Below are 24,343 nucleotides of genomic sequence, written 5' to 3'. Positions count from 1 at the left end.
CATGCTGAACTAAGATGAACATTATACTTGCTAAGCATCAGTATGTTAGCGTTGTCATTGTGAGCATGTTAGCATACTGATATTAAGATGTAGCTCAAAGCATTTCTGTGCCTAAGCTCGGCCTCATGGAGACGCTAGAATGACGAGTAACACTCTTGTTAATGGCTTTAATGATACAATTTAAACTGTAGCTTACTAAAATCAAGGGAATTGATTTTGTAATCTCCTCTCCTTTAATTCCATCCACTACATACCTTTATCTCATCTATTTAGTCTTTGTGGGGCATTTTGTGCCTTTTTGAGAGTGGACATTAGAGAGCCCCTCCACCACCAGAGCACCTCATCAATTAAGTCCTCTGCAATCACTTTTGTATGTAATGCAAGACTAGAGCACAATCTTAATCTTATTTACAAACAAGGAATAAACATCACATTGTGGCTAGGTTTCAGGATCTCTCCAGCTTTATTAAAATAAGGGATTTCTTTTTGTCAAAGGTAGAAACAACTTTGGCACGGACAACAAAGTACAAAAATAGAACAGTTCAAATTCTCACATCCCAGTTCACACATTCACACGCTGAGATTAAAGGGATAAATTAGTAAAAAGACATTAGAGTTCAGAATGTGTCAATCACACAGTGCGACCCCTCAGGAACAAGAAGGGCTACAGAAAAGAAAAGCACATTTTCATGGACAAACATTTGTTAATGACTACATTGACATTCTCAAACACAGTGCTTGCTTTCTGACAGTTTCTGCCCTTTGATTAGGAAATGTTTCTGGATATTTAAATGGACAACAAATGCCGGTTTGACAAAAGTGTAGAAATCTGACAAGTCTAACTTCCACTGAAGCTCGCACAACTATGTGGAGGGAATGTTACACAAAAAAATAAAAAATGTTAATGACTTTTTCCAGTAGAGCGAGAATTTAGAGACTTGATAGTCGACAGTGAAAAGACTGGCTTTAGAGGAGGATCACTTTGATCAGGCAGCAGGCCACCTTATGCTTAAACTCCTTTAACTAAACACGTCAGAAAGTGATAAGGCAGTTAGTTCAGTCACAGACAGCATGGCTTCTACAGGGTGGGGCAGTGCAGCGATTGGACGGTGAGGGAGCGAAGCAGGCGTCAGGTGACCGATTGTTTACTCCCGGGGGTTTTGAGGAACGTGTGCGTCTGCCAGCAGGTCGGGTCGGAGGCACTCAATGGGGCAATGAATGTTCTGCAGGAAGATTTGAAGAGGTGAGATCACACCAAAGTACAAACAAGTCTGTGTTTCACTCCTCAAGTGATATGCATGCAACGCTTATTCATTGATATATTCAAATTTTCTTTGAAAGCTTAATCTTGGGACCAGAAAGTGCTGAGAAACCATGTGCCGCAAGACAATATTCTAAATTATTTTACATTGTTTCTGCTCACCAGTTTGCGTAGCGTGTTGTCTCCGTATCGAACAGGCTGCAGCAGACTGGCGTCGACATCAGCTCCCGGTCTGCGGCAGTTCTCGCATCGCCAGCCCTGATGAAACAGATATAAGTGTACAGTTAAATGCTTCATGTAACTCGGAATGACCACGAGGTAACGTGTCACACTGAACATCAGACCCAAAGTCAGGGAGGGTGATGTGTCGTACCTGCTGTCCTCCAAAGCATGTGCAGGTGCAGATAGCTCCCAGGTACTCCTTCTGCCACTGGTTTCCCACCTGGTAGGTTTTGCCATCATCGTAGCACACTGAATCATCTGTGTGGACAAATACACACATTAATTCACAAGCAACTCCTTTACGTCTTTTTTTGAAACAATCGGAGAATATTTCTTTGGGTCTTAGGAGGCCTTACGTGGTTCACACTTGAATTCTCCTTTGCCATTTCCCAAGCAAGTGCAGCTCATCAAGTGACCATTTTCTGCACGGCGGTCCCACTTCTCTCCAATGCGGTAGTTGTTGCCACTGTCATGGCACCACTCTAATGATGGACAAAACAAAAGAGAAGGCAAGTTAAATATATTGAAATTCCAAATATGTCTTACATAGCCCAGGAAAAATATCCCAAAACTTACTTGAGGAATCGCATCTGAAGTGGCCGCTGCCCAGGCCCAGACACTTGCACCACAGCTTGAAGCCTGTCTCGGACATCCGCTCCCATTCGCCACCAACATCATGGTAGGTTGCAGTGAAGGCATCATAACACGAGTCCTTGGTGGAGGGCGCTCCCTCTGGGACTGAAGGAAGATGGGTGGGGAGAAAAATGTATGTAAGCAGACGAGTTAGCTGAAGATCAATAAGCCAGAGTAACTCCTGTCTTCTTTTGAATCAACTTTTTTTTCAGCTGATACTTTTGGAAATATAAATATTAATAAAAAAAATGTTTTAATGGTATATCCATGCTTCTAAAGGTGTCCCTTACTGGGGTTTCATTACATGAAAACAGATGCAGCTAAGAAAATAATGGCTTATTATTAACTTATTTGAGTTGGATTAGGTTAAGTTAATTGGCAGGCACTGACAAAACTCAGTACTATTTTTGCTACTTGCTAACATGCAATAAGAACAGTCAACAGTAATGCTTGCTGCTCTGTGTAGTACATTTTGAATTTTAATTAATGGCCGAGTTTCAATTGATCGTCGGGGCATAGCCAGTACAACTGGAATTAGCCTTGTCTCTAATATTTAAAGACCTGATTTTCTCTGCCACTGAGGTAAATAAAGGCCATGTCCGCTATTTGAGAATTTACAGTATCTGTTGAACCATAAGGTCTGGTTTGAGACACCCATGCAGTCAAAAGCTGCTTCTTTTCACCTGTCAGCAGGGAGTTCAAAAAAGAGGTACCCAACAAATGGGGAGGTTCTGAGCCGCCCCAGATACTATTCTTCTGCACACAGGGGACTAAAGTTAGCTATCAGGATTTGCTTTACACTAAATTTTGACTAAATCCAGTCTCGTTCAGACACAGTAGTTGCTGTAGGATGCTTACTTGTGTTTCCAGCAGTGACGACCTGCTCCAGAATCTTGTGTTTGAGCGCCCCCAACAGAGCCTCCACGATCACATTATAGTTGGCTCCGGGGGTGAGTCCTATCAGGGTGGCAGTGGTGGCTGTGCCTGGTAGGCTGACCTGAGGAGAAAGAAAAGGTTTGTCCACGTGACACTAGAGGTTTCATATGACTGATGAATATAGACTGGGCTGGAAGCCATGGCCCTCATCTCATACCTGGAACATCTTCTCATTTACGTGTGTGAGAGGATAGCAGGACACCAGGTAGGCGTTGCTCTGCCTGTATGGCTTCCAGGAGATGGAGGTCTGAGTCTGGGCCTCCTGTGGCACTCCGGTGTCATTATCATACGTGGAGCCGACGGGCACGTTCAGCTTCAGGATGGGCAGTCTGCGGCCCTCTACATCAGGAAGGGGCAAAAAGACCAGGGGCTCACGAACTTGCCCATAGGGTGACTGTGGGCTGCCACTGTTCCCATTATATCTGTTGTCTCCATTGTTGTTGTTGTACTCAGTGTACTCCACATGCTGGCTCTGACCACTTTGCCCATCCTGGCCACTGTTGCCCACTACCTGGACTCGGTTGTCCAAGTCAGTTTCAGGCACATCCAGCCTGTCACCAACACCCCCAGTGCGGGGGGGGAGAGGCAGGGGAAGCAAGGAGTCCGGTTCTGGGCGGGAGAGACGGGGTTAGGGAAGCAAGCAGGTTAGACGAGGGGAAAGGTAAAGCAGAGCTGCAGTAACATATCTCAGCCAACAGGGGGCAGATAAGCAGCATTGCTGGGGTACTACTTCATAGCAATGTGTGTCTCAATACAGTATTACAAACACACGATATTTTGAATGACATTTCTGGAGGCATTCAAAATAAAAGGGAGTATTATTGTTATTGAGCCTAACGCTGATTCACTGCACAGTTTATATCAAGGCCTCTGAGCTGTAACAGCAAAACATTTGGTTCAGCTGAGCAGATTAAAGCTGCCATTCAAAACGTGACGTTTAAGAGGACCCATAACTCATCTGAATTTTGCATCATTTTTAATTATCGCCTGTACCATCACATTTATCACTGTACAGAGCAGAAGTTTCAAAATACTCACGGGTCCTGATTTTGCCCACCAGAGGTGTGCTCCTCTGTGTGTTCTGGATGGCAATGATCTTGATGATGTAATCAGTGGCTGGTCTCAGGCCTGAGGAGAGGGATGATTAGTAGTATTCATTATTTTGGTGACAGATACAAGACAAATACAAAATGAACCAGCTGACAAGTGCATACCAGATATGGTGGCATAGTTTTGGCCAGCATGGGGTCGTGGGGTGAGCTCTCGTGGTGCTCCTCCCGACTCCTCGTAGGTGATGTAGTATCCTGTGATGTGTGTGGCAGGTGGCTGCCAGGTGAAGGAGATGGCGTTGGGGGTAATAGATGTGAAGCGGAGGTTGGTAGGAGACTGGACCACTGGTTCAGCTATGAGGAAAAGTGTCATGTTAAGTCATATGATTGCACAGCTCCATCTGGAGCCACAGAAAGATGTATACAACATGTCACCGATGCAGTAAAACTCCCAAAGCCTGTACACATGCTTTGATGTGTAAAATCAGTGAAGTTCCCCTTTAAGAGCAACGGAGTTCTACATTGTGTGTCCATATTTTGAAAGTGTGCATCCACTGTGTATGTGCATTTTAAAGTGCTGTGCAACTCATTCTTCCTCTTTGTCTCTTTACATTGCTTGTATTGACATTGTACTGTACATTCTTATGTAATGATAGAGATAAGACACCATCAAGTAGATTTAAATCAACGTTTCTGCATATGGAAAAAAGAAGCAAACACAAGTTCACATTTTGAAGCCTGAAACACGATCACAATGGGGACACAGATTTGCAAAGTACCTGTTTGAATCATGAGGGTAAATGGGGCGCTCTTTGTGTTGCCATTCAGAGTATACAGGCTAACAGAGTACGTGGTGCCTGGCTGCAGACCTTAGAAAAACAAAGACAAAAAAACACATTGTGAAGACTGAAACATGAAAATCACACTTGTGTAAACCGTTTCCACCCTTGTAAAGGTCTGTTTAGCAGGACGGTGTGGTGTACCTGTGAGGGTGTAGGTGCTTGTTTGTCCTGGGATGTTCCTGCTGACGGTGGGGTGCGGGCCACCGATGGGCGTGGCGTCGATGAGATAACCAGTGATGGGTTCCACCTTGGAGCGCCAGGTCAGTGTGAAAGAGGTGTCCTTCACATCAGAGATACGCACACGGCGAGGAGGACTTACGTCTGCATCGAGGAGGAACGAAGACAGACGTGAGCAGTGGATAATAAGTGCTGATGACTGGAAATATGTCTGTTTATGGTGAAACCAGTTACCCTGCTGTGTGGTTGTCTCTCCCTCCAGCGGCCTGCTGGTGACAGAGTTCTTCAGAGCGTAGACATGTATCTGATATGTGGTTGCCACCTACAGCACGCAGACATACAGTTGATATTTACTCACTGGCTGACTCTGAATCCATGGAAATACTGAGACAAGAACTCTGTTTACCATGAGCCCTGGTACGACGACACGTGTGGTGTCCGGAGCAACGTTCATCTCTTTGGTGGGGCCGTTGATGTTCTTGGGGCTGACAACCACACGGTAGCCCGTCAGGCGTGCATTAGGGGCTCGCCATGACACAGTGAAGGAGGAGGGGCCGACATCTGAGATCAACAGGTTGGTCGGTGGAGGGATTACTGAGAAGGCAAAGACACATTCAGAACTGGAATCGGGGAATATATAAATTAAGTCATGATTGTGTTCATGTTTTCTTTGTATTTCCACCTGTGGCCTGGGTTCCCACCAGCGGTGTGCTGGGTGTGCGGCCATGGAGGGCGATGACTTTAACCATGTACTCCGTCCCCGGGCGAAGGCCTCTCAGCACCACACTGTCCTGGTCACCTCTGGGTGCCGGACGCAGCTCTCTTTCGCCCTCCTCTGAGCTGGAGTACAGGATGCGGTATGATGTCACAGTACCGTCTGGACTGTCCCATGTGATGCGCATGGAGGTAGAGTCGATGTCAGAGAAGGTCAAGTCTTTGGGACGGTCCATAGCTGCAGGACAGGAGGACACATTTCAGCTCTGAGCTGTTATTTTCAATGAAAGAACGTGTGTTTCTAAGGACATAAATACATCTTAAAGCAACACTTAAGATTTATTTTGTCTCAGTTGTTGTGAGTTACTCTGATAGCAATACTGAAGCATTAACATTGGCCTGGGTGGCAGGACTCTTGGTCTTCAAACTAACCAGTGATAGCATTCTCCACCCTGGGGGAAGAGGGTTGTCCATCATTGCCCAGAGCATAGACACTCACAACATACTCAACAGTGGGCATGAGACCTGTGAAGGTCAGTTCTGTCTGATCTGTAACAGAGGAGCAGAAAAAAAGCCAATGAGAAAAGGACACAATGTCGGAATAATATGAAATGATATATATAAGATAAACATGGCAGCTTGGTTCTGACCAGCTTATTTTTGGCTTACCAGGGGCCACCACCTCGGAGTAGGATGGTCCCACACCATTCTTGGGAACACTGGTGATTCTGTAGCCTCTGATTGGTCCCTGAGCAGGCGTCCAGCGTACCGTGATGGCGTTGTCACTCACATCAGTCAGCTTCATGTCAGTGGGGGGCTCGGTATCTAAAGGAGAGATGGACACATAATTAGCTTTAGATTTAGTTTAACCCCTTAACAGTTAGGTTTTAAAATGAAATATTTTTCATGTTGTTGTACCGGTCTTGTGCGTGATGTAGACCGGGGTGTTGGAGGCAGGGCTGTCCCCTCTTCCGGTAACAGCGTAGACCGTGATGGTGTAGTCAGTGCCAGGATTCAGACCAGTGATGGTGGCAGTGGTCTGAGTGCCTGGGATTGTGAACTCTTGAGGAGACTCGCCACCTAGACAGAGAGGGGAGAAGGGCCAAGTGTTAAACTCAGAACATGGTTTCGTTTTAGTGGAAATTATGAATTAAAACACGTGTACGGACTTGTTCCTCCATAGGTGATCCTGTAGTTCTTCACTGTGACGGAGGGGGCATCCCAGCGAATGGTGATGCTGGTGGGGGTGGACGATGTTACCTCCAAGTCTGTTGGAGCATCGGAGACTAGAGAGGAAAGAGGTGCATTAAAACACTGCTATAAAAGCGATGAGAAAATTCAGGATTCAGCTGAGGAATGTCCGCAAGAGGAGAAAAGGAGCAGTGACAGTGGAAACCAGTATAGAAACTCACTGGTGGCCTGAGTGCCAGTCAGAGGCTGACTCTCCTGACTGTTGCTGACAGCATACACATGTATCAGATACTCTGTCTCTGGCGTCAGTCCAGTCAAAGTGAAGTGATTCCTGGTCGGGGGCAGCCGCTCATCCATGGCCCGCCCACCGCTCGTCTTCTGATAGCGGATACGGTATCCGGTGATGGCAGAAGTCGGAGCCAGCCAGTGAACGGTGAAGGAGTTGGTGCGAATTTCAGAGAAGTCCAAGCCAGTGGGGGAGTCCAGAGCTGGAGGGAAAGATTTTGGAGATTGAACCATGGCACCACTTCACAGTGATTTTGTTTTTCATGATACCAACCCACAAAACATGCATACACATGTAACTTTAGCTAACAATTAGCACCATGAATGTCTGCTATAAGATTTTAAGTCAATAGTACAGTATGTAGTATAATATATAGTATACGGGCCAAGTTTTAATTAAGTCAAAGAATTTAACTTCAAAGAAGTAAGCAGTTTCAGGCTATATTGCTGTGCACATGTGAAGATAAATATAGTCTCACAGGAACCTTGGCCCTTCCTTAAATCACCCACTTTGGAAACCACTGTCATACTCACTTGTCCTCTGAGTCCCTGTGGCTGGCTCACTTTCTCGTTCGCCGTACACACACACAACACTGATGCGGTACTCTGTGTTGGGCAGCAGGTCTGTATGGAAATTACAGTTAGAATACAAAGAAAAACAATTAATTTAGGACTTTAAAGGGAGCTAACTGCCAGGCACTTTTAAAGAGGCACGATCTTCACGTGGTCTTACTCTGCAGCAGGAAGGTGTTGGTGGCTCCGCCAACATTAACCTCCTTGATGTCATCATCTGTGGCCACAGGGTGGTAACGGATGACAAACCGAGAGATGTCGCTTGGTGTGGCAACATGTGGGACCGTCCATGTCACCCTAATGTGGTCAGGACCCACCCCTCCAAACTGCAGGTTGGTGGGAGCTGGAATGGCTGGAGGAATGAGAGGTTAAAAGCTATAGCGAACACTGGAAAAGCGAAGAGGCTAACTAATAAAAAGTAGATTTACAATGACATAAAGAAAAAAATCATTGTCATGAAGTTTCTGAAATTTACTGTAGCTTTTGAGTTTATAATGTGCATTAATAAAAGTGTCGTTTATGTGCTTTCATCAATTCTCTAAGATCAAAACCCAAACCCTCCCCAATGATGGAGTGAAAGAATTAAATCACCAGCTTGTGTTTGCTTTGTGTGTGTGGTCGGCTCGCTTTCCCCCTCTTCTGTAACAGTGAAGATACTGATGTCATAGTCCACGCCCGGCTCCAAGCCATGAATCGTGTAATAACCAGCCGATGCTTCCACCATATCTTGAAAAATTGGCAAGCTCTCGCCTGATGCTACTACCGTTATCCGGTAAGCAGTAATGGTAGTATAGTTCAGAGGGATCCAGCGCAGGCCAATGGTGGTGTCAGTAATGTCGACAAAGTCAATGTGACTTGGTGTGGGGATTTCTGAAAGGGTTAGGTCAGTTGCAAAGCGCAAGCAGAATTAGAGAGATAGACTGAAAACCCATTGGTTATATCAAAAACAATCATTTCATTCCCAGTAAAGCAATCAGAAATCCAGCGTAACAGTAGGCATGCTGGATAAAGAAAATTCCAAATTAAGTCAATACACAGTCAGAACTTACTTTATAATTAAAGCAGTGATTAATACTTCTGTTCTAGGCATGCTCAAAAAATAAATAAATAAATAAAAATTCACCATCCCAGTTAATAAACTTGATCTAACATGCGTGGTAGGTTAGACAATGACCAGTTAGTAGTACCATAATTCAAGATGCGTTACACAATATGTTTTTATTTTTACAGAGAGATTGCTCTAACTCACCAAGAATTAGCCCCCAACTTTAGCAGCTCCATGCAGCTTTTTAGCCTGTTTTAGCTCCTTGTTTTGGTTTTATAGCTCATTTTACATTTGAGTTAGACCGCACTGCTCTCATAACTAACCTTGTTTCCAGCTGCATCCTACCTGATAGGTAAAGTTAGCAGCTATTTGGTGAAGTTGAACATCTAGCAAATACTAAGATATTTGTGGTGGAGACCAAAACGAAGCTTAAGTGACTGTGAGTGTCGAACTTGTTTTATGAGGTGGCCATCCAGTGGGACGATAATGTTGTGTCTGTGAGGTCATTTTAAAGTTATCCTGCATTCCATCTTTTCTTTTCTTTTGAAACTGCATCAATTTCAAAGAGAAAGTGTTCATATGGAAAATATTCCAGCATGAAGACGAATGTCAGGGTGGGAATGCTGAAAATATTATTGTAAAGACTGGAGGAGAAATATTGTAGTTGGCTCTTGTTTGACTTGCTTTTAATGGCAAATCTTACTTGTGTTCAGATTTGCATTTGATGCCTGTTAACACGTGTGAATGCTTTGCTGGCGGCTCCTACCTGGTGTGACAATAGTGGACACAGGCACACTTTCCAAATGACCCTTGGTAGTGAATACACTGATGTTGTACTCTGCCCCAGGGTTGAGGCTCTCCAGCAGGCACGCGGTTTGATCGGCTCGGACAAACTCTTCCAGGGAGTTTCCTCGCTGGCCGTTGGTCGGCGTGCTTGTCACTCTGTAGCCTGTGATGCCTGCAGAGGGAGGGGGAACGTGACAAATACGGAGGAGATGGAACATAATGTCAAGAGGTTTTTGTAATTTATGAGTCACTGTGAGAAATGAAAAGGAAATACCGGGAAGAGAAATTTGTCCTGGTGAAAAAAAATACCATTTGAGGGCCAAGGTCTAGACTTGGCGTGATCTAGCGTGCGTGGGGAGCACAGTCAATATTTACCTGGTGTTTTGGAGGCGACCCAGTGGACAGTGAGATCTCCTGTGTCCGGGCTGGACTCCACTCTGAGGTCAGTGGGAGGAGACAGGGCTACAAGGAGAAGAAAGCAGACCATGACACAAGCATGAGAAACGTGATTGGATGCAGAAGCTAGCTTCTTACACAAACTTTTGCCAAATGGTTGCAACAGTGCTGTGTGAGCCCACAGTGACATTAAATCAATCTGCCATACGACTTCTTTAATATGGCCATCTTTTTCTCAGTCTAAGTGAATTAGATACGCACAAGTTACAACATTGCGGGTAATGGGGCTTCCACGGTTGCGTCCATTGAAGATGGGCTGTACGCTGTAGGTGTACTGAGTTCCAGGAATCAGACCGGGGATATAAATACGTCCAGAATCAGAAGTCTCCTCCCTGGGAGACTCGCCTTCCTGGCTGGGAAGGACAGACAGCTGGGGAGGCAGACATGCAGAGATCAGACACCTGGAAAATACGCCTAAAATACACCACAGCAAAGACATTAAATCTGCATGAACTGATTTCTTTAGCCGCCTGGGGGCAATGCAACAAGCTGTAAACACATCATATTATCACCTTATAAAAAATGCTAAGCTATTTCTTATTTACATATCTAGCAGAGAAATATCAGCATTGATTTATAGTCAGGTGTCAGGCCACCATATCGGTTTAAATCCAGTGTTTGCTCTCCTTTTAGCTCTGTTTTGCTAAAATGAGGGAAATATCTGGCTTTTTAGTTGCTAAATGTTCACAAGCTAAATGCTAACTGTGTCCCTCTGCCGTTTGGTGGCGAGCAGGTACAGATGGTTTCCCAGAGTTGATGAGAGTGATGAGACATCGCGGGTCACGAAACCAAAACAATGAGCTAAAAGATGCTAAAAAGCTCCATGAGGGCTGACAGGAGGTGCAGAGTCAGGTGATAATTCTGTTTGGGTTTGTCACTATGAGTAACCCCTGGCAAGATGATGCAGGTGTCTACCTTGTAGCTGAACCTGCGGACAGGTAACCAGGTGATGATGATAGAGGTGTCAGTGACTTCAGTGCTGAAAGGAGGAGCATTTCCCATCTGAGGATCTAGGGGAGGACAGAATGGAGAAATGTTAAATTCACTGAAATAATTTACTCAACTCTGATTCTGTTCTGTTTCACTTAATACTGACTGGTGGTAAAAACTGTAGTGACGCCTTCGCTGAGCTCATTGTCCAGCTCAGAGTGGAGGGTGGCTTTGTACTGGGTGTCGGGACGTAAGTTCCTCAAAGGGTACTGGGTGACCCTGCCCGGGATCCTCTTCTCAATGGGGCTGGAGCCCCCGGTGCTCAGGAAAAGACGGTAGCCAGAGATGACAGCGCGAGGAGCCTCCCAGATGACCAATGCACTGTCATGGCCGATGTCAGTGAAATGCACATCGGTGGGTGAGTCGGGTTCTGGAGGGGTTAGAAAGTATAACACATGTAAGGCAGATAATCTCGCATGCTTTATGTTTTGTTGTAATCCCTCTGTGTCTAACTTGGGCTCCTTCGTCCATGGTGATACTCACTGGTAGACTTTTCTCCCACAAGCGGCTCACTCTCCACTCCAGCATTGATGGCGTAGATGTAGAAGCGATACAGTGTGCCCGGCTGCAAGTGAGTCAAATCAGCATATGCGTTGGGTGACATGGGCAGCGGCAGGGGTCTTAAATCAGCGCCGTTAGCACCAACAGGGGAGAAGGTGACCCTGTAACCTGTCACCTCGCTTGGTGGACCAGTCCAGGTGATGCTGATCTTTACATCTGAGACCTCATAGAACTGCAGGTCTGTGGGTGCCGGGACCTCCTCTGTGGACAGGAAGTGGTTGATTGATTGATTGACAAGAAGTATAGTCAGACCAGTCAAAAATTCTGATATATAAAAAATATATCCTTTTTTTGATCACTAGTAACACTACAGAACAATATTTTTACAGTGCAACATGCATTTAACATGTTGTTACATGCATGTTGTACAATCACAACGTGATTTGGGGAGAAGCACTGAGTGTTAACATAACTTTGTTTAAAAACACTCCACAGGGCACCTTTAACTTAGCTGTGTAAGTACTGTACATAGCTGAATTAGAAATGCCAAGTGCAGCAAAATAATATATATAATATGTGTTGTGGCAGCTTTGCAAAAAATCTGCAACTTAAAAAAATGTAACAGCTTTAACAGTTTCCAGGCTGAGATATTTACAGATCTGAATAATAATGGCTCAGATAAAACCATTGTCTACAGCATCTGGTTTTGTTTCTCCAGCATAATAAAACAGTGCATTCTTCCGTGCCAGGCAAAGGGGGGAAAGAGCGAGAAATGAGAAATGTAAATGCAATTTAAGAAACACTGAGGATTTATGTGTGTTTGTGTGTGTGTGTATGTGTGTTGCTATGTGGGTGTGGGCTGTACATGCATGCACGCCTTCGTAAGTGTTTTAACAATGTCTGAACAGGTGTCTCTGCTTCTGAGCCTGTGAATTAAAGAGAGTTCATTCAGGGGCCACGATACACTAACATGAAGACATATTATGAATATATATATCATACACACACACACATACATAGCTATAGCTATGAAAGCATATTTTGACAAAGCAGTGTTTTGACAAGCTCAGTCTTTCCCAAACACTGGAGAGCCCTTCCTAAAGCCCACTGGCCCTATAAGGAGTCTTCAGCTGCGAGTATAAAGTGCTCAGCTTTCACTGACTGCCAAAAGACAAAGAATGATCCAAAAAGAATAATTCACCATCTAAAGAACAGAATAACATACTGTACATCTTTAAATAAAACAAAAAGTCTGCCATTAGTTTAAGTTATGAAGCGTTGAGTTACATAATTTACGAAGCAGTTTTCATTAGCATCAGTTTAAAAATGTGTACCTGGTAGAGGAGATCCAGCTGTGTTGACCTGAACAAAGACAGGCTCACTCTCCTGGTCCTCCTCCACAGCGTAGATGCTGATGTTGTAAAGAAGACCGGGGAGAAGGTCAACCAGGTTCACTGAGGTCTCAGACTCCGGCAGGATCAGCTCAGTGCTGCTGCCTTCCACTGACGGCGTGTACACCACACGGTAACCTGACAGGCACAAGCACAAAATTACACACAGGCAGAATACAATGGATCTCTATTTCAAGCTACTAATTCAAATCACATATAAACACACATACAGAGACAAGTTTCTTACCAGTAATGGGAGCCTGAGGCCTGGACCAGCTGATCCGGATGGAGGTTTCTCCCACCTCATCGACTGCATGCTGAGCAGGGGTGTCAGGAGCTGAGGGAAGGAAAAGAATGGGAGTCATTGATGGAGCATTTTGCGTCAAAATGTGCAAAATTTGCCGAATCCTGATATTATACTGAGGAGGAGGATTCTCCCACCTGTGGTCTGGGAGGTAGTCAGAATGAGGTTTGGCTGTCCCTGATCTGGAAGTTCGTAGACATTGACGTTGTACCTGCGCCCTGGCAGGAGGTCACTGATGGTGACAGAGTTGGCTGTGAGAGGAACATCTGGAGAAGCAGATTAAGGGTCAGTTAATACACACACCAGTATATTTGCTCCATGTGTAGTATGAGTTTGCTGTGCGCTCATACATGGGTAGCTGTCTTGCAAGTGAATGAAAAGGGCTGCTCGACAGCAATATTGGATTTTTATTTGAGTTTTGCACCAATGTGATTAAGTACCTTAACTCATCAGCTATTTACTTGGTTGGATGTAATTCAAGTGTTTGTCAAGAGTGTTTAATTTCAATTTCAGTGATGATCAAAGGATCTCACCCAGGACTTTCGGCTTGGCCCCTTCCTCACTGAGCTCGTACTCCACCCTGAAGCCAGAGATGGTGGAAGAGGCTGATGTCCAGGACACGACGAAGCTGTTTGAGGTGATTTCTGTCACCGACTCCGAAGTGTCCACCACAGGAGCAGGCTGGTCCGTCTCTCCCTCTGATGTTTCCACTTGAGATACAAAGAAATTTTTCTGTGAGTATTTCTTCAGATTTGTGAGATTGAGAGAATGTCACTGCTAAAATCTACTCACAAGAACCATGGGTCGTGGTGAAATCGAAGCGTGTGACCTCACGGCGTCCATAGCGCAGGATGCTGATCAGCTGACCCTCGTAGGTGACACCTGGACGCAGCCCACTGATGGTGTAGGAGTTGAGGTGGCCGGGGACGTTGACCTCCCTCCAGGGGGCACGGCCATTTTTCTACCAGACGGAGCAAAGAGAAATTTAATGAAATTTAAGTCAAGTTTTAAGAGCATAAAGTATAAACTGAACTGCATCTTCATTTGCTGATGAAAATTAAGCTTTTTCCAAGCTCAGGTGATCTTTGAACCTCAGCTTTTAAGCCAACATGGACTAAAAATGCACAGAAAAAATGGAAATTTGAACATATAAAATTACATGAGAGCTAGGGAAACTCCACCTGCTGACGAATACCATGTTACATGATCAAAGGCATCAGAACAGCTACTAAATGGACCTTGTGATCAGATTGTTGCGATGCTTAAATCTTGAAAGTAAAGATTTTTGACAGCACAGATATGATAAAATTGATTGAAAATCTAATGTGAAAATGACAAGATTTACTGGAATCCTTAATTAATTCACAAAATCAGGACTTCATATGGTAGCTTGTTTATTTTGGACTGGACAGAGACTCATTTGCTGCCACATCCTGATTTGGGAGTGTTTAGACTGGCTTAGCACTCTGCTGGAAAGCTGCAAGCCCTCTCAGCAGGAGGACCAGATGAGAGCTTTGAGTGACTTTGCAGTCCAAAATATACAAACCCCTTCAGCGGAAATCTTTTTGACTACAGCATTTTAACCAGCTTGCCAGTCTTTGAGGTCTTCAAAGAGAAAAAGACGTGTGAGAAAAAAATCACAGGGAAGGGGATATTTTCCTTGGACTCTGCTAAAAACTGTGTGTTTGTGTGTGTAGACTGTAAAGGCGAGTTCATGTACCCTCTCATCACCTTGTTTGTCCACGCTCAAACTCCAACATTACCGAAAGCACTTGACCTCATTCAGACTGTTTGCTCACCAGTCAGCAAATTCAAAAACACCCCTTTGAGAAGAAAATGAGGGCTCACTCGCATTTACGAAAGCAGTGTCTGCATTATGAACCAAAAGACTCACAATTCTCCATTTGAGGATGTACTGGGTGATGTGGACAGATGAAGGGGGGTTCCACTGAATGGGGTGGGAGTCTGGCTGTTTCCCTGCCTCTGTGATGATCACCTGGACGGGTCTGTGGCCGTCTGAGGAGTTAGAGGAAGGATTGAGGGGAGGACATCAGGAGAGAGCAGGACAAGGCTGCTATTAGCAATGAGAAAGAGACTCACACGTTGTCAAAGAAATATAATACAACAGTGTTACCGGTAGAGAGTGTGGGTGAGTGTTAGCTACTTTATGGTGAGGCTCTGTCAGGCAGGTTCATCTCTCTGGGACAAAACCAAACCACCAGACGATGCTAAACCAGCTCAAACACCCACTGACATCTTACAGTGTGACATAACACCAAAGCACTATATTCATCACAGTTTGTCTAGCCTCTGAACCCCCAAGAACACACACTTCAAAGCGCCTGCTGTGCACTCAGCCCACTTTGCTCTGCCACTGATCATAGTGAGAGTGAAATGTTGCAACTGTAACTTTTTTAGGTCAATGTTTGATTCAAAACACACAATGTGCTGCAGTACAAAGTACCACATTAAGCAACCCAATCCAGAGGGAGGTATTGTAGGCAGGAAGTGTGCATACGGCAAACCCCTCCCTCTCCTCTGCAGGTCAGTATAACACCAGGCGGGGGAGGAAAAACCTCTCCAAATACAAAGACCAAAGGGAAGACGGGGGTGACGTGATTGGCCGACACCTCTCCATTTGTGGGACTTCAAAGTCGGGAAAGACTCCAAACCCCCGCTTCCCTCCACTAACCTGGCAAGCGAACTTTTCATTTCAGTGACGTGTGATGGGAGGTTAGGTGTAGGTGAGTGGAGGGAGGTCAGTAACAGAGGGGAGTTGAATGAGTACAGCAAACACAAATTAAGCACTAACAGCTGTCTGACTCAGTGGAAACCTGCAGGAGTTTTGCAGGATTTAGGATTTAAATCTCCTGCCCCCATTCCAGCCTCAGACCAGCCATTGTTATCACAGCTATATCAAATGCTTGATTTATTACAAGCGGATCCTCCACAAATGAGGAAATAACGCTGTTAAAGCAGTTTGCCTTTATTTGTTTCCATTTTAGCAAATTTGTACCATGAAAAGTCAATTCTGAATAAGTTGTTTGCACTCACTAACTTCCTGTTATCATTGGATTACTTCAATTCTGACAATTATGAAGAAAAAGGAAGAGATGAAGTTAGAGGGAGCCTCTTTTTCTATGATATCTATGTGGATTTATGAATGTTGATCCATTAGGGACATCAGAGGTATACCAGTGAAAGCTGAAGTCATGCTTGGAAGGATTAGGTTTCCTACCTTGGTAGGTCTGCTGAGGTTCACATCTCATCTCCCCGATCCCGTTGCCATAGCAATAGCAGCGATAGTGGATGCCATGGATGGCTTTGTCCCATGTCTCTCCAATCTGGTAGAACGCCCTGGTTTGTGGCTCCTGACACTGATCTTTTGTTGAAAACAGAAGAAAACAAATGACAGGATTGGATGGGACAGAGAAGGATGGGGTAGCAATTCTCAGATGAAAAGTGTGTTAGCATTTCAATTCCCCAACAGCTGAGCTAACGATGCATTAACATACCAATAGCGTCACACTTCCAGCGTCCACGTCCCTGTCCATAGCAGGTGCAGTTCATCATGTAGCCCTCGTTGTGGCGCTTGGAGAATTCCTGGTTTACTTCATAGTACAGCCCATCAACAATGCATTGATCTGGACATGTAATAGAAGGAGCAAAGTCAACAACAACAGAAAACCTTCAGGCTTTGTTGTCACATTACACTACAAGACCACTGTGACTACTTCAAGACATTATCTAAAAGGCTTCAAGTTTTCTTTTTTGCTCTCTGACCTCGCAGTTGTGAGTAAGCAACACAGCTCCACTCCCCACGGCCGTTGCCCAGACATGTGCACTCCATCATGTGACCCATGACATCATGGCGTTTGTCCCATTTGTCGCCTATACGGTGCATCACGCCATCGTTGGTGGTACACACCTCTTCATGGGCTGCAGAAAGGAAGAAGGAAAAATTGAAAACAAAGACTTTGCTCTGTGCGCTTGCAGTGTGCTCTCCTTAGTCCAGTTAGCTCACTGTCACAGCTTTGCATGTACTCAAATGCTGTCATGTTAAAGCGCCTGGGGCATTGCACAAAGTTCTGGACCCTGTGCATTAGAGGCATTCTCTCTGGGTCCCTCCCTGCATCCACGGCTTCAGGGCCCTCTAAACGCCTTTTCACCCGCAGTCCTCTGCCCCTGAACAGCCCTGATGGAGTCACTACTCTCCCATGACCATAAACCCTCTCCTCTTTAAACACCAGTTATTTAGTCTCCAATTGAGTACAAGTGACCCATGTAACCAAACAGTCATTAAAATCCGACAACACTATGAGAAAAAGACCAAAGCATTTAGTGTAATTACATCCCATATGAGCAGTATATCTATGGCATGCTAGTTTAGTATTATGTTTAACATTTCTGATGATAAATTGAGTGAAAGCCACACATCAAGTGCAACTTTCATCTTTCACTTTCTCATGGAGTGTTAGATGAGAAGATTGATAGTCACAACTGATTGATTCACTACTCCCTACATAACATACAGTAATTCATCATAGTGAGCAGTAAATTGAGATATGAGACACTTATAAATCATTTTGTGTCATCACTCAGATGTAGAGTCACACAACTCGAATTTGAACCTCTATAAAACATGAAACATTGCATTGTAGGATTGATAGCAGGAAGTCGTGAACACTCCTGATTTGAAATGCATGGTGTGGAACAAGCAAGGCAACACACACACACACACACACACACACACACAAGCACACACACACACACACACACACAAGCACACTGACCAGCCATGGGGCAGAATCCAAAGCGCTGGTCTGTGTCGTAGTCGTGGGTGGTACCACACCACCTCATGCCATCGCGGCGTCCGTCAGAGGTGCAGTCGGTGTAGTTGCGCCCACTGTAGAGGAAGGGGAAGTGGCACAGGGCGCCATTGGAGTTTCCACCTCTTGTTGCCACAATAGCTGGAATAGAGAGCGAAACACAAGAGTTACAACACATCTCTGATCTGGAAATTAAATTTCATTACAGGTTTTACAAACTTTTTAAAGGTTAAATATTGTGAGGGAATCTTAAATGAATTGATAGTGGATGGCACTGACTGGCAAAAGCTGTTATTCAATAAAAGGTCAGCTCAGAAAATTCACAACGTAAACATCCATCTTCCTGAATCTCACCATTCTTCTCAGTACAGAAAGAGTACTGCTGTTCTCTCTCATAGTCTGAGCCAGTAGAGCACCAGAGCTGCCCATCTGTGCGTCCATCTGAGGTGCAGGAGTAGTAGGTCTTTCCCATGAAGACGAACGGGAACGCGCACGGCTGGCCGTTAGAGTTGCCGCCATACACCTGGTTCTTGGCTTCTGCACACAGGAGATGGAAGAGCCAGAAAATTACAATTACAGCAAAGGCAAAGTGTGTCTAATATTGATGATTATGCGAGTGTTGTGACATGAATCAGGGCTTTCAAATGTATTTTGCATCAAGGAAACCCAATTAAAAACATAACAGAGAGACACAAGAAAGCATTTTGTCTTGAAGAATATCCTCTATCAGGTTTTTCATTTGAAAAAACTGGATGATTTAATCAAGAGTACAAATCACCATAATTATTTGTTTATTCACTGGGACCCCCGCTTTTCCTCCCTCCCTCCTGTACTCACCCCACTCCTGACAGCTGACCCCATTGCCCAGACAGGTACAGAGCATCTGCTTGTTGCCCTGGCTTCTGAACCAGCGCTGCCCGTCGTAGTAGGTGGCTCCAGAGTCTGTGCGGCATGTCCCCTCAACGGGGGCCTCGAGCTCCCGGTGAGAGTGGGTGGGGGTCACCACAACAGCGCCTGTGGCTGTAAACCACCAAACAGAATGAAAGAATAATGAATGTCTGTGGCTGTGAGAGGATCAGAGTGAAGCTTTAGCCATTTTTAGCAAATCTGAACTTCAGCAAGAGTTTAGGTTTTGAGTCTCACTTCTGCCTGCGTTGTGCCTCTCACACTTCCACTCTCCACGGCCATTTCCTAAGCACTGACACTGCAGGATGTGCCCGCTTGCGTCCTTCTTGTTCCACGTGTCTCCGATACGGTAGGACCTCCTGGTGTCCTGGTCGTTGCAACGATCTGGTTGGAGAACAACAGTGGTCAACAGCCATCGCTCCAGCGTTTAAAAGTGTGTGTTCATGTGTGCGTGGTTATATTCTTCTTACTCCTTGAGGTGCATGTGATGCGTCCATTTCCCTCTCCCAGACAGGTGCAGTCCAGCATCATCCAGCCTTGGTACGGTTTCTCCCAGGTCTCTCCCACGACGTACGACGATGCGGCGTTGTTGTCGTAGCATCGCTCAGCTGCACAGAAAACACAGGAGAGCCTTCAGTCATTGTGTCAGTTTGTCACATGATACTGTGAAATCACAGCATCTCAATTCCCCCAGACCTATCCAGGAGAGATGAAGCAAGAGAAAATCAATAGCTGTGGCGTAAGATGGGCAAAGTGGAGAGGCATGCTCTCTCATATACTTACCTTATTTGTCTGGACTGTTGTCAAATATTTACAATGCTATCAAATGCAGTCATGCTTCTGAGAAACGGCCGTGTCTGTGAGTATGTGTGTGTGATAGCAGCTGAATACACACGCGTGCATGTTTCAGCTGCAATATTTCACATTTATCTGCATTCCAGGCTTCATATGGAAAAGTGGTGCCATCCTGGTTAGTTATGTGGTGAAAGAACTCACCCACAGGTTTGCAGGTCCACTCTCCCTTGCCATTCCCGAGACACACACACTCCAGCATGTAGTCGGCTGTGTCGTGAGGCCTCTGCCAAGTGTCCCCGATTTTATATGACCTCCCACCTTCATGGCAACGATCTGTGAATGACAAATGTAGAAGTTCCACTCAAGAAGTGCCCATCCTTCATTCAAAGGTTATATTCAATCAAAGGAAGATATTGGAACCATCCTGAGGTAATGCTATGTGTTTCCAATGCATGAGGGAAGCAGGAGACACAAGTGCCACTTTAATTTGAATTGTAAATCACTAATGTTGCTTTAATTTAGAACTATTTTACCATGCTTAGTGCTGATTTTTCAACTGCAGAAAGTTTAGTCGTCTGGTTACTCACTTGCAATGGTACAGCTGATCTTGGCCCGACCAGACCCAATGCAGGTGCAGTCCCACATCATGCCGTCCTTCGGTCTCTCGTAGGTTTCACCGACGCGGTATGTCCGGTCATTGTACTTATCATAACAGGACTCCTCCACTGAGAGAGAAACAGAGGAAACACTGGAAGGTTAAGACGTTGTTATTGTGGAGCTGTGGTGCATGTTTCGCTTGCTGCGTAAAGACGCACAGATTTTTTTTTTTTTTTTTTTTTTAAATAACTCAGGTCTGGTGTTTTTTAAGCATAGTGTGATTGACTATTTTATTTTGGCACTGACACAAAAGTTGCCAATCAAGTGGTGGTGAGGGAATTATCCCAAACCACAGTCAGTTTTCACTCGTTTCTGGATGTGAAAAGTGAGCGCAAATGTCGTGCTAAGACATTTCTCCGGTTGGTCTCTCACTGACCTTCAGGCTTAGTTTTACATTTGATGCCTGCTGCTCCATTGCAGGTGCACACCAGTGTACTACCACGGTAGGGTTTCTCCCACTGATCATTCGGTCTGAATGATCGACCGTTTTCCTCACAGCCGACTAGAAATCATATAAGAATATTGTTACATAAAGATTATTAAACATTTGGACCGTACAATGTCCATTAAAGTTCTGGCTGATTGGGGTCATATCACAAGAAAAACTAATCTAAATTAATGCAAAATTAAATAATTAGCTGTGAAAAAATCGTGTAAACTCAGTAGCATTTATTGGCACAACACGCACTAGAAATTATTTTCTAATGCAGGAAAAAGTTATTACATTTTTTACACATTAAACTTCAGAATACTTTAATGGGAGGCTTTGTACCAACCTGGTGTAAGAGCCGCTGCGTCGTGGAGTTCAGGATACACCTGATACTGGCCACTTTGTCTTTTGCTCTTCTTTGGCAAGCCGTGGACCGCGCTGCTTACGCACAGCGCAACCAGTAACCCCGTCAGTGGGCTACCGGTCATTTTGTGAAAAAAATGGGATGTCGAGGATAAGTAGAAAAAGGCTAGTAAACCAAGCAAAGTTTTAAAAAGGAAGAGAGTGCAAGAGGTTTAGCTTGGAGAAATAATTTCTGTCCCTTATTATCTGCTCCCCGCTGCCGCCTCGCAGCTGGTGCACCAGACTGAGGAGAGGGGTGCGTACTGGTTTTATACCGGGACGCACCGCTGCAGCCTGCTGAAGGGGAGGGCTTTAACTGGATGACTTGGATGAGTGTGAGCAACACTGACACTCGACACTTAGCTTTCAAAGAACTTTAAAGAAGCCACAAGACGAGAAAAACCATGAAGTTATAAAGATGAATGAGCGTCTGAAGTCTGTTCGTTTCAGAGACGAGGATACCGGATACCTGCTGTGATGGAGAGATGACATGCAGGGGGTCAGAGAAAAAACATCATAATGACGATAAACTGTAATATTAATAAACCAACACAAAGGACGCTACAGAAACCTCAGTTGAGGTTTGGGAATGTTTGAGATTAATTCTCAAGCTGATTAACATTGCATTGTGCACATATCCAAAGCAATAACTAAATGCACCTTATGAGTATTTAAATCACTGTAGAAAACTTAACTCTCTCAGTGTGTCATGTTTATGGAATGTATCCAGACCAAAGGGATTAAAACACATTATATACACACGTGTAGATAAGACATATCAATCTCAATTCAAAAACATGGTTCAACAGCCACAAAATGCATCAAAATCATAAATATTTGCCATCGTGCTCTGATTTAAAGCTTCCCAAATCACAAAATGTCCCTCCAGCAATGGGATTGGGAATTGTGCAACTACTGGGAATAATAAATAGCAGGTTATTTCAGATCATTTGGAGGCTGATGGTGCAGTATGTGTACTTTGCTGAATCCCTGATGAGTAAAAGCTTCCAGTGTCTGAGCACAGCAGCTTGTTGATGAATGAGGAAGAGCGTACAGTAACTCCAGACTGTCTTCTGCTGCTGTCCAGACAAGAGTTCACCATTATGAATTTTTGTCCATGTTGAGAAATCAAACACAATCCTCATTTTCTTCAGAGCGCTTGCTGAGTCACTGCTTACCGGCAGTTTTTCCATAAATTCTTCTCTTAAAATCAGTTACATTTTTTTGAAACCACACTGACCATTAAATCTCTTAAAGATGTTGTGCAAAAATGTGTTAACTGAATCTGAGCCTAATGCAATCAGTGACACATAACACCTCAGCCAGTCCCACCTCAGCCCTCTTCACCTCCCACCACATTTACAGGACACACTCAAACACACTTTCTCTTTCCATGTCACGTGATCTGCATGCACCAGTGGGTTTTTTCAGCATCTGTCTGGCTTAGTCAAGTGAGTATGTGTTACAGTGAAAAAAAATACAATGTGCTCTCTCTTATGTCCATAATTCACAGTCAGTCTGCACGACCTCTCCAGGAAAAAACACAATAAAAGAAAAAAAAAAAAAGACACAACTCCACTCATAAAATAACTCAAAACAAAGGTCAATACAAGTTAGATTATGAGAAACTGTATAACTTAAGTGTAAAGGTAAATATTTCAGGTTCTGAAGAAAGAGTGTAATTGTATTTTAAAGAATATACACAATAAATATTCCTTGATTATCAAATGCATATACAGTGTTTTGCAATGAAATCTTGTCTCACTCCACCAAATTAACTGCATGAATTCAGATGTTCCCAAGTTTCCTCCGACACTCTTGTGAAATGACTTCAGTTTAGATTTTAAACAGTCATCACACATCACATTTTAAGGTGAACATTTTGTTCCTGTGCTCACAGGTGAAGCTTTATAACTCTTAAGATTAGCAAAGTATTCATGAATGATGCTGTTTGTGTGGCTGCACCTTTGCTTTTAATGGATAATTCCAGGTGTATTGCACAATATTTTATACACTTTTCCCTGTCATGAAGCCCAACATATTGTATTTTGTATTTTTTGAGTAAGATTTTTTTGTAATCTGTGGTTCACTTGTTATGTATGCAATAAAAGTCTGTGGGGTTAATTTCTGGCAAGAATTATTTCAAATCAATTTCCAAAAGGTTGAAAAAAATCTAAAACCAACCACAGTATCCTGCCTTGGTCATGTTATCGTGCAAGAGCTGCTGCTTCCACTAAACTCACTCATGGTTTTGGTCTGGAGAGCTGCTTCTGTGTGTGTGAGGCAGCCGTGTAACGATTCCTGTCACAGAACTTATGAACTGAGGGCTGAAGAAAGAAACAGATGGTTTTGGGGAAGCAGAGGAATAAAACAGCGAAAACACTGTCCTTGTTTTTAAAGTGAGTGCAACTGAGTCACAAATCTCTCCTGTGTGGAAAACTCCGTCACATACTTTCCACTAGTGAAACAGCGCCAAACTGTGGAGGATCAAGACACGGGACAGTTTCAAGCTGCAGGAGTTTCACAGTCACTGATGTTATACAACACATTCGTCCTGAAATGTGCACTTTTGCAGTATAGGGGAGGAACTGGTGTAAAAGAACGTCTAAATATTTGTGAACAAAAGAGACATTCAGTTCGTACGCGAGTGGTGTATTTGGGGCATGACTTAATTTCCTGGGCTGTTAGCTCTCACTATCATATTTATGAGCTGTCTCCGTCAAAGCCTCTGGAAGGCAGCCTGGCTTTTATCAAAGTGTCTCGTCTCGTCTCTTCGTCTCTTCTCTCTCTGTCTCTGTTTTCCATACATAACATCTATATTTCAAGCTGAGACTCACCTCCACATCACAGTGATTTTTTTGTTTACCTTAAGTGTGAGTGATTTGTGTGGTGGAGGGAAAACCTGATCTGATAATCCTTTGAGGCACTACAGCTGATATTACTGCAGAGCGTTTCTATGATCTAGTGT

At 44.3% G+C, this 24,343-nt stretch overlaps 1 protein-coding gene across 3 annotated transcripts; it reads right to left on the bottom strand.

Annotated features, from left to right (window-relative positions):
* Positions 1 to 440: 440 nt before the first annotated feature.
* fn1b (fibronectin 1b) lies at positions 441 to 21,621 on the bottom strand. 3 transcript variants are annotated; one of them, XM_076730995.1, is made up of 46 exons: positions 21,320 to 21,540; positions 20,920 to 21,045; positions 20,474 to 20,611; positions 20,088 to 20,219; positions 19,562 to 19,699; positions 19,329 to 19,475; positions 19,023 to 19,205; positions 18,540 to 18,722; positions 18,150 to 18,326; positions 17,140 to 17,295; positions 16,872 to 17,000; positions 16,595 to 16,738; positions 15,251 to 15,372; positions 14,149 to 14,317; positions 13,890 to 14,066; positions 13,494 to 13,622; positions 13,300 to 13,389; positions 12,996 to 13,190; positions 11,644 to 11,922; positions 11,267 to 11,530; positions 11,086 to 11,180; positions 10,372 to 10,540; positions 10,090 to 10,176; positions 9,695 to 9,886; positions 8,475 to 8,753; positions 8,044 to 8,235; positions 7,845 to 7,934; positions 7,247 to 7,513; positions 7,004 to 7,120; positions 6,753 to 6,914; positions 6,504 to 6,659; positions 6,267 to 6,383; positions 5,803 to 6,072; positions 5,527 to 5,714; positions 5,355 to 5,442; positions 5,085 to 5,264; positions 4,881 to 4,970; positions 4,267 to 4,455; positions 4,091 to 4,180; positions 3,210 to 3,661; positions 2,975 to 3,113; positions 2,060 to 2,221; positions 1,840 to 1,965; positions 1,635 to 1,741; positions 1,424 to 1,519; positions 441 to 1,223 (listed from the first exon to the last, which is right to left on the bottom strand). In XM_076730995.1, the coding sequence occupies exons 1-46, from the start codon at positions 21,459 to 21,461 to the stop codon at positions 1,146 to 1,148; spliced, it is 7,398 nt and encodes a 2,465-aa protein (XP_076587110.1). In that variant the 5' UTR covers positions 21,462 to 21,540; the 3' UTR covers positions 441 to 1,145. The 3 variants fall into 3 exon arrangements, with proteins under 3 accessions (XP_076587110.1, XP_076587126.1, XP_076587118.1); XM_076731011.1 differs by lacking the exon at positions 8,475 to 8,753 and having other exon boundaries at positions 21,320 to 21,621; XM_076731003.1 differs by lacking the exon at positions 20,920 to 21,045.
* Between the last annotated feature and the right edge of the window lie 2,722 nt (positions 21,622 to 24,343).

Source organism: Chaetodon auriga, chromosome 1 (genome assembly GCF_051107435.1).
Source record: "Chaetodon auriga isolate fChaAug3 chromosome 1, fChaAug3.hap1, whole genome shotgun sequence".
NCBI lineage: Eukaryota > Metazoa > Chordata > Actinopteri > Chaetodontiformes > Chaetodontidae > Chaetodon > Chaetodon auriga.
The sequence above is the reverse complement of the archived record's forward strand: the minus strand, read 5'-3'. Positions and strand labels throughout refer to the sequence as shown.

What these genes read in the sequence shown, in the direction of transcription:
- fn1b (XM_076730995.1), bottom strand. Translation starts at nt 21,461, where the DNA reads ATGACCGGTAGCCCACTGACGGGGTTACTGGTTGCGCTGTGCGTAAGC. An exon ending in TGTGGGAGAAAAGTCTACCA is followed by an intron (nt 11,531 to 11,643) that starts GTGAGTATCACC and finishes TAACCCCTCCAG; the next exon opens with AACCCGACTCACCCACCGAT. An exon ending in CTCCGAGGTGGTGGCCCCTG is followed by an intron (nt 6,384 to 6,503) that starts GTAAGCCAAAAA and finishes CCTCTGTTACAG; the next exon opens with ATCAGACAGAACTGACCTTC.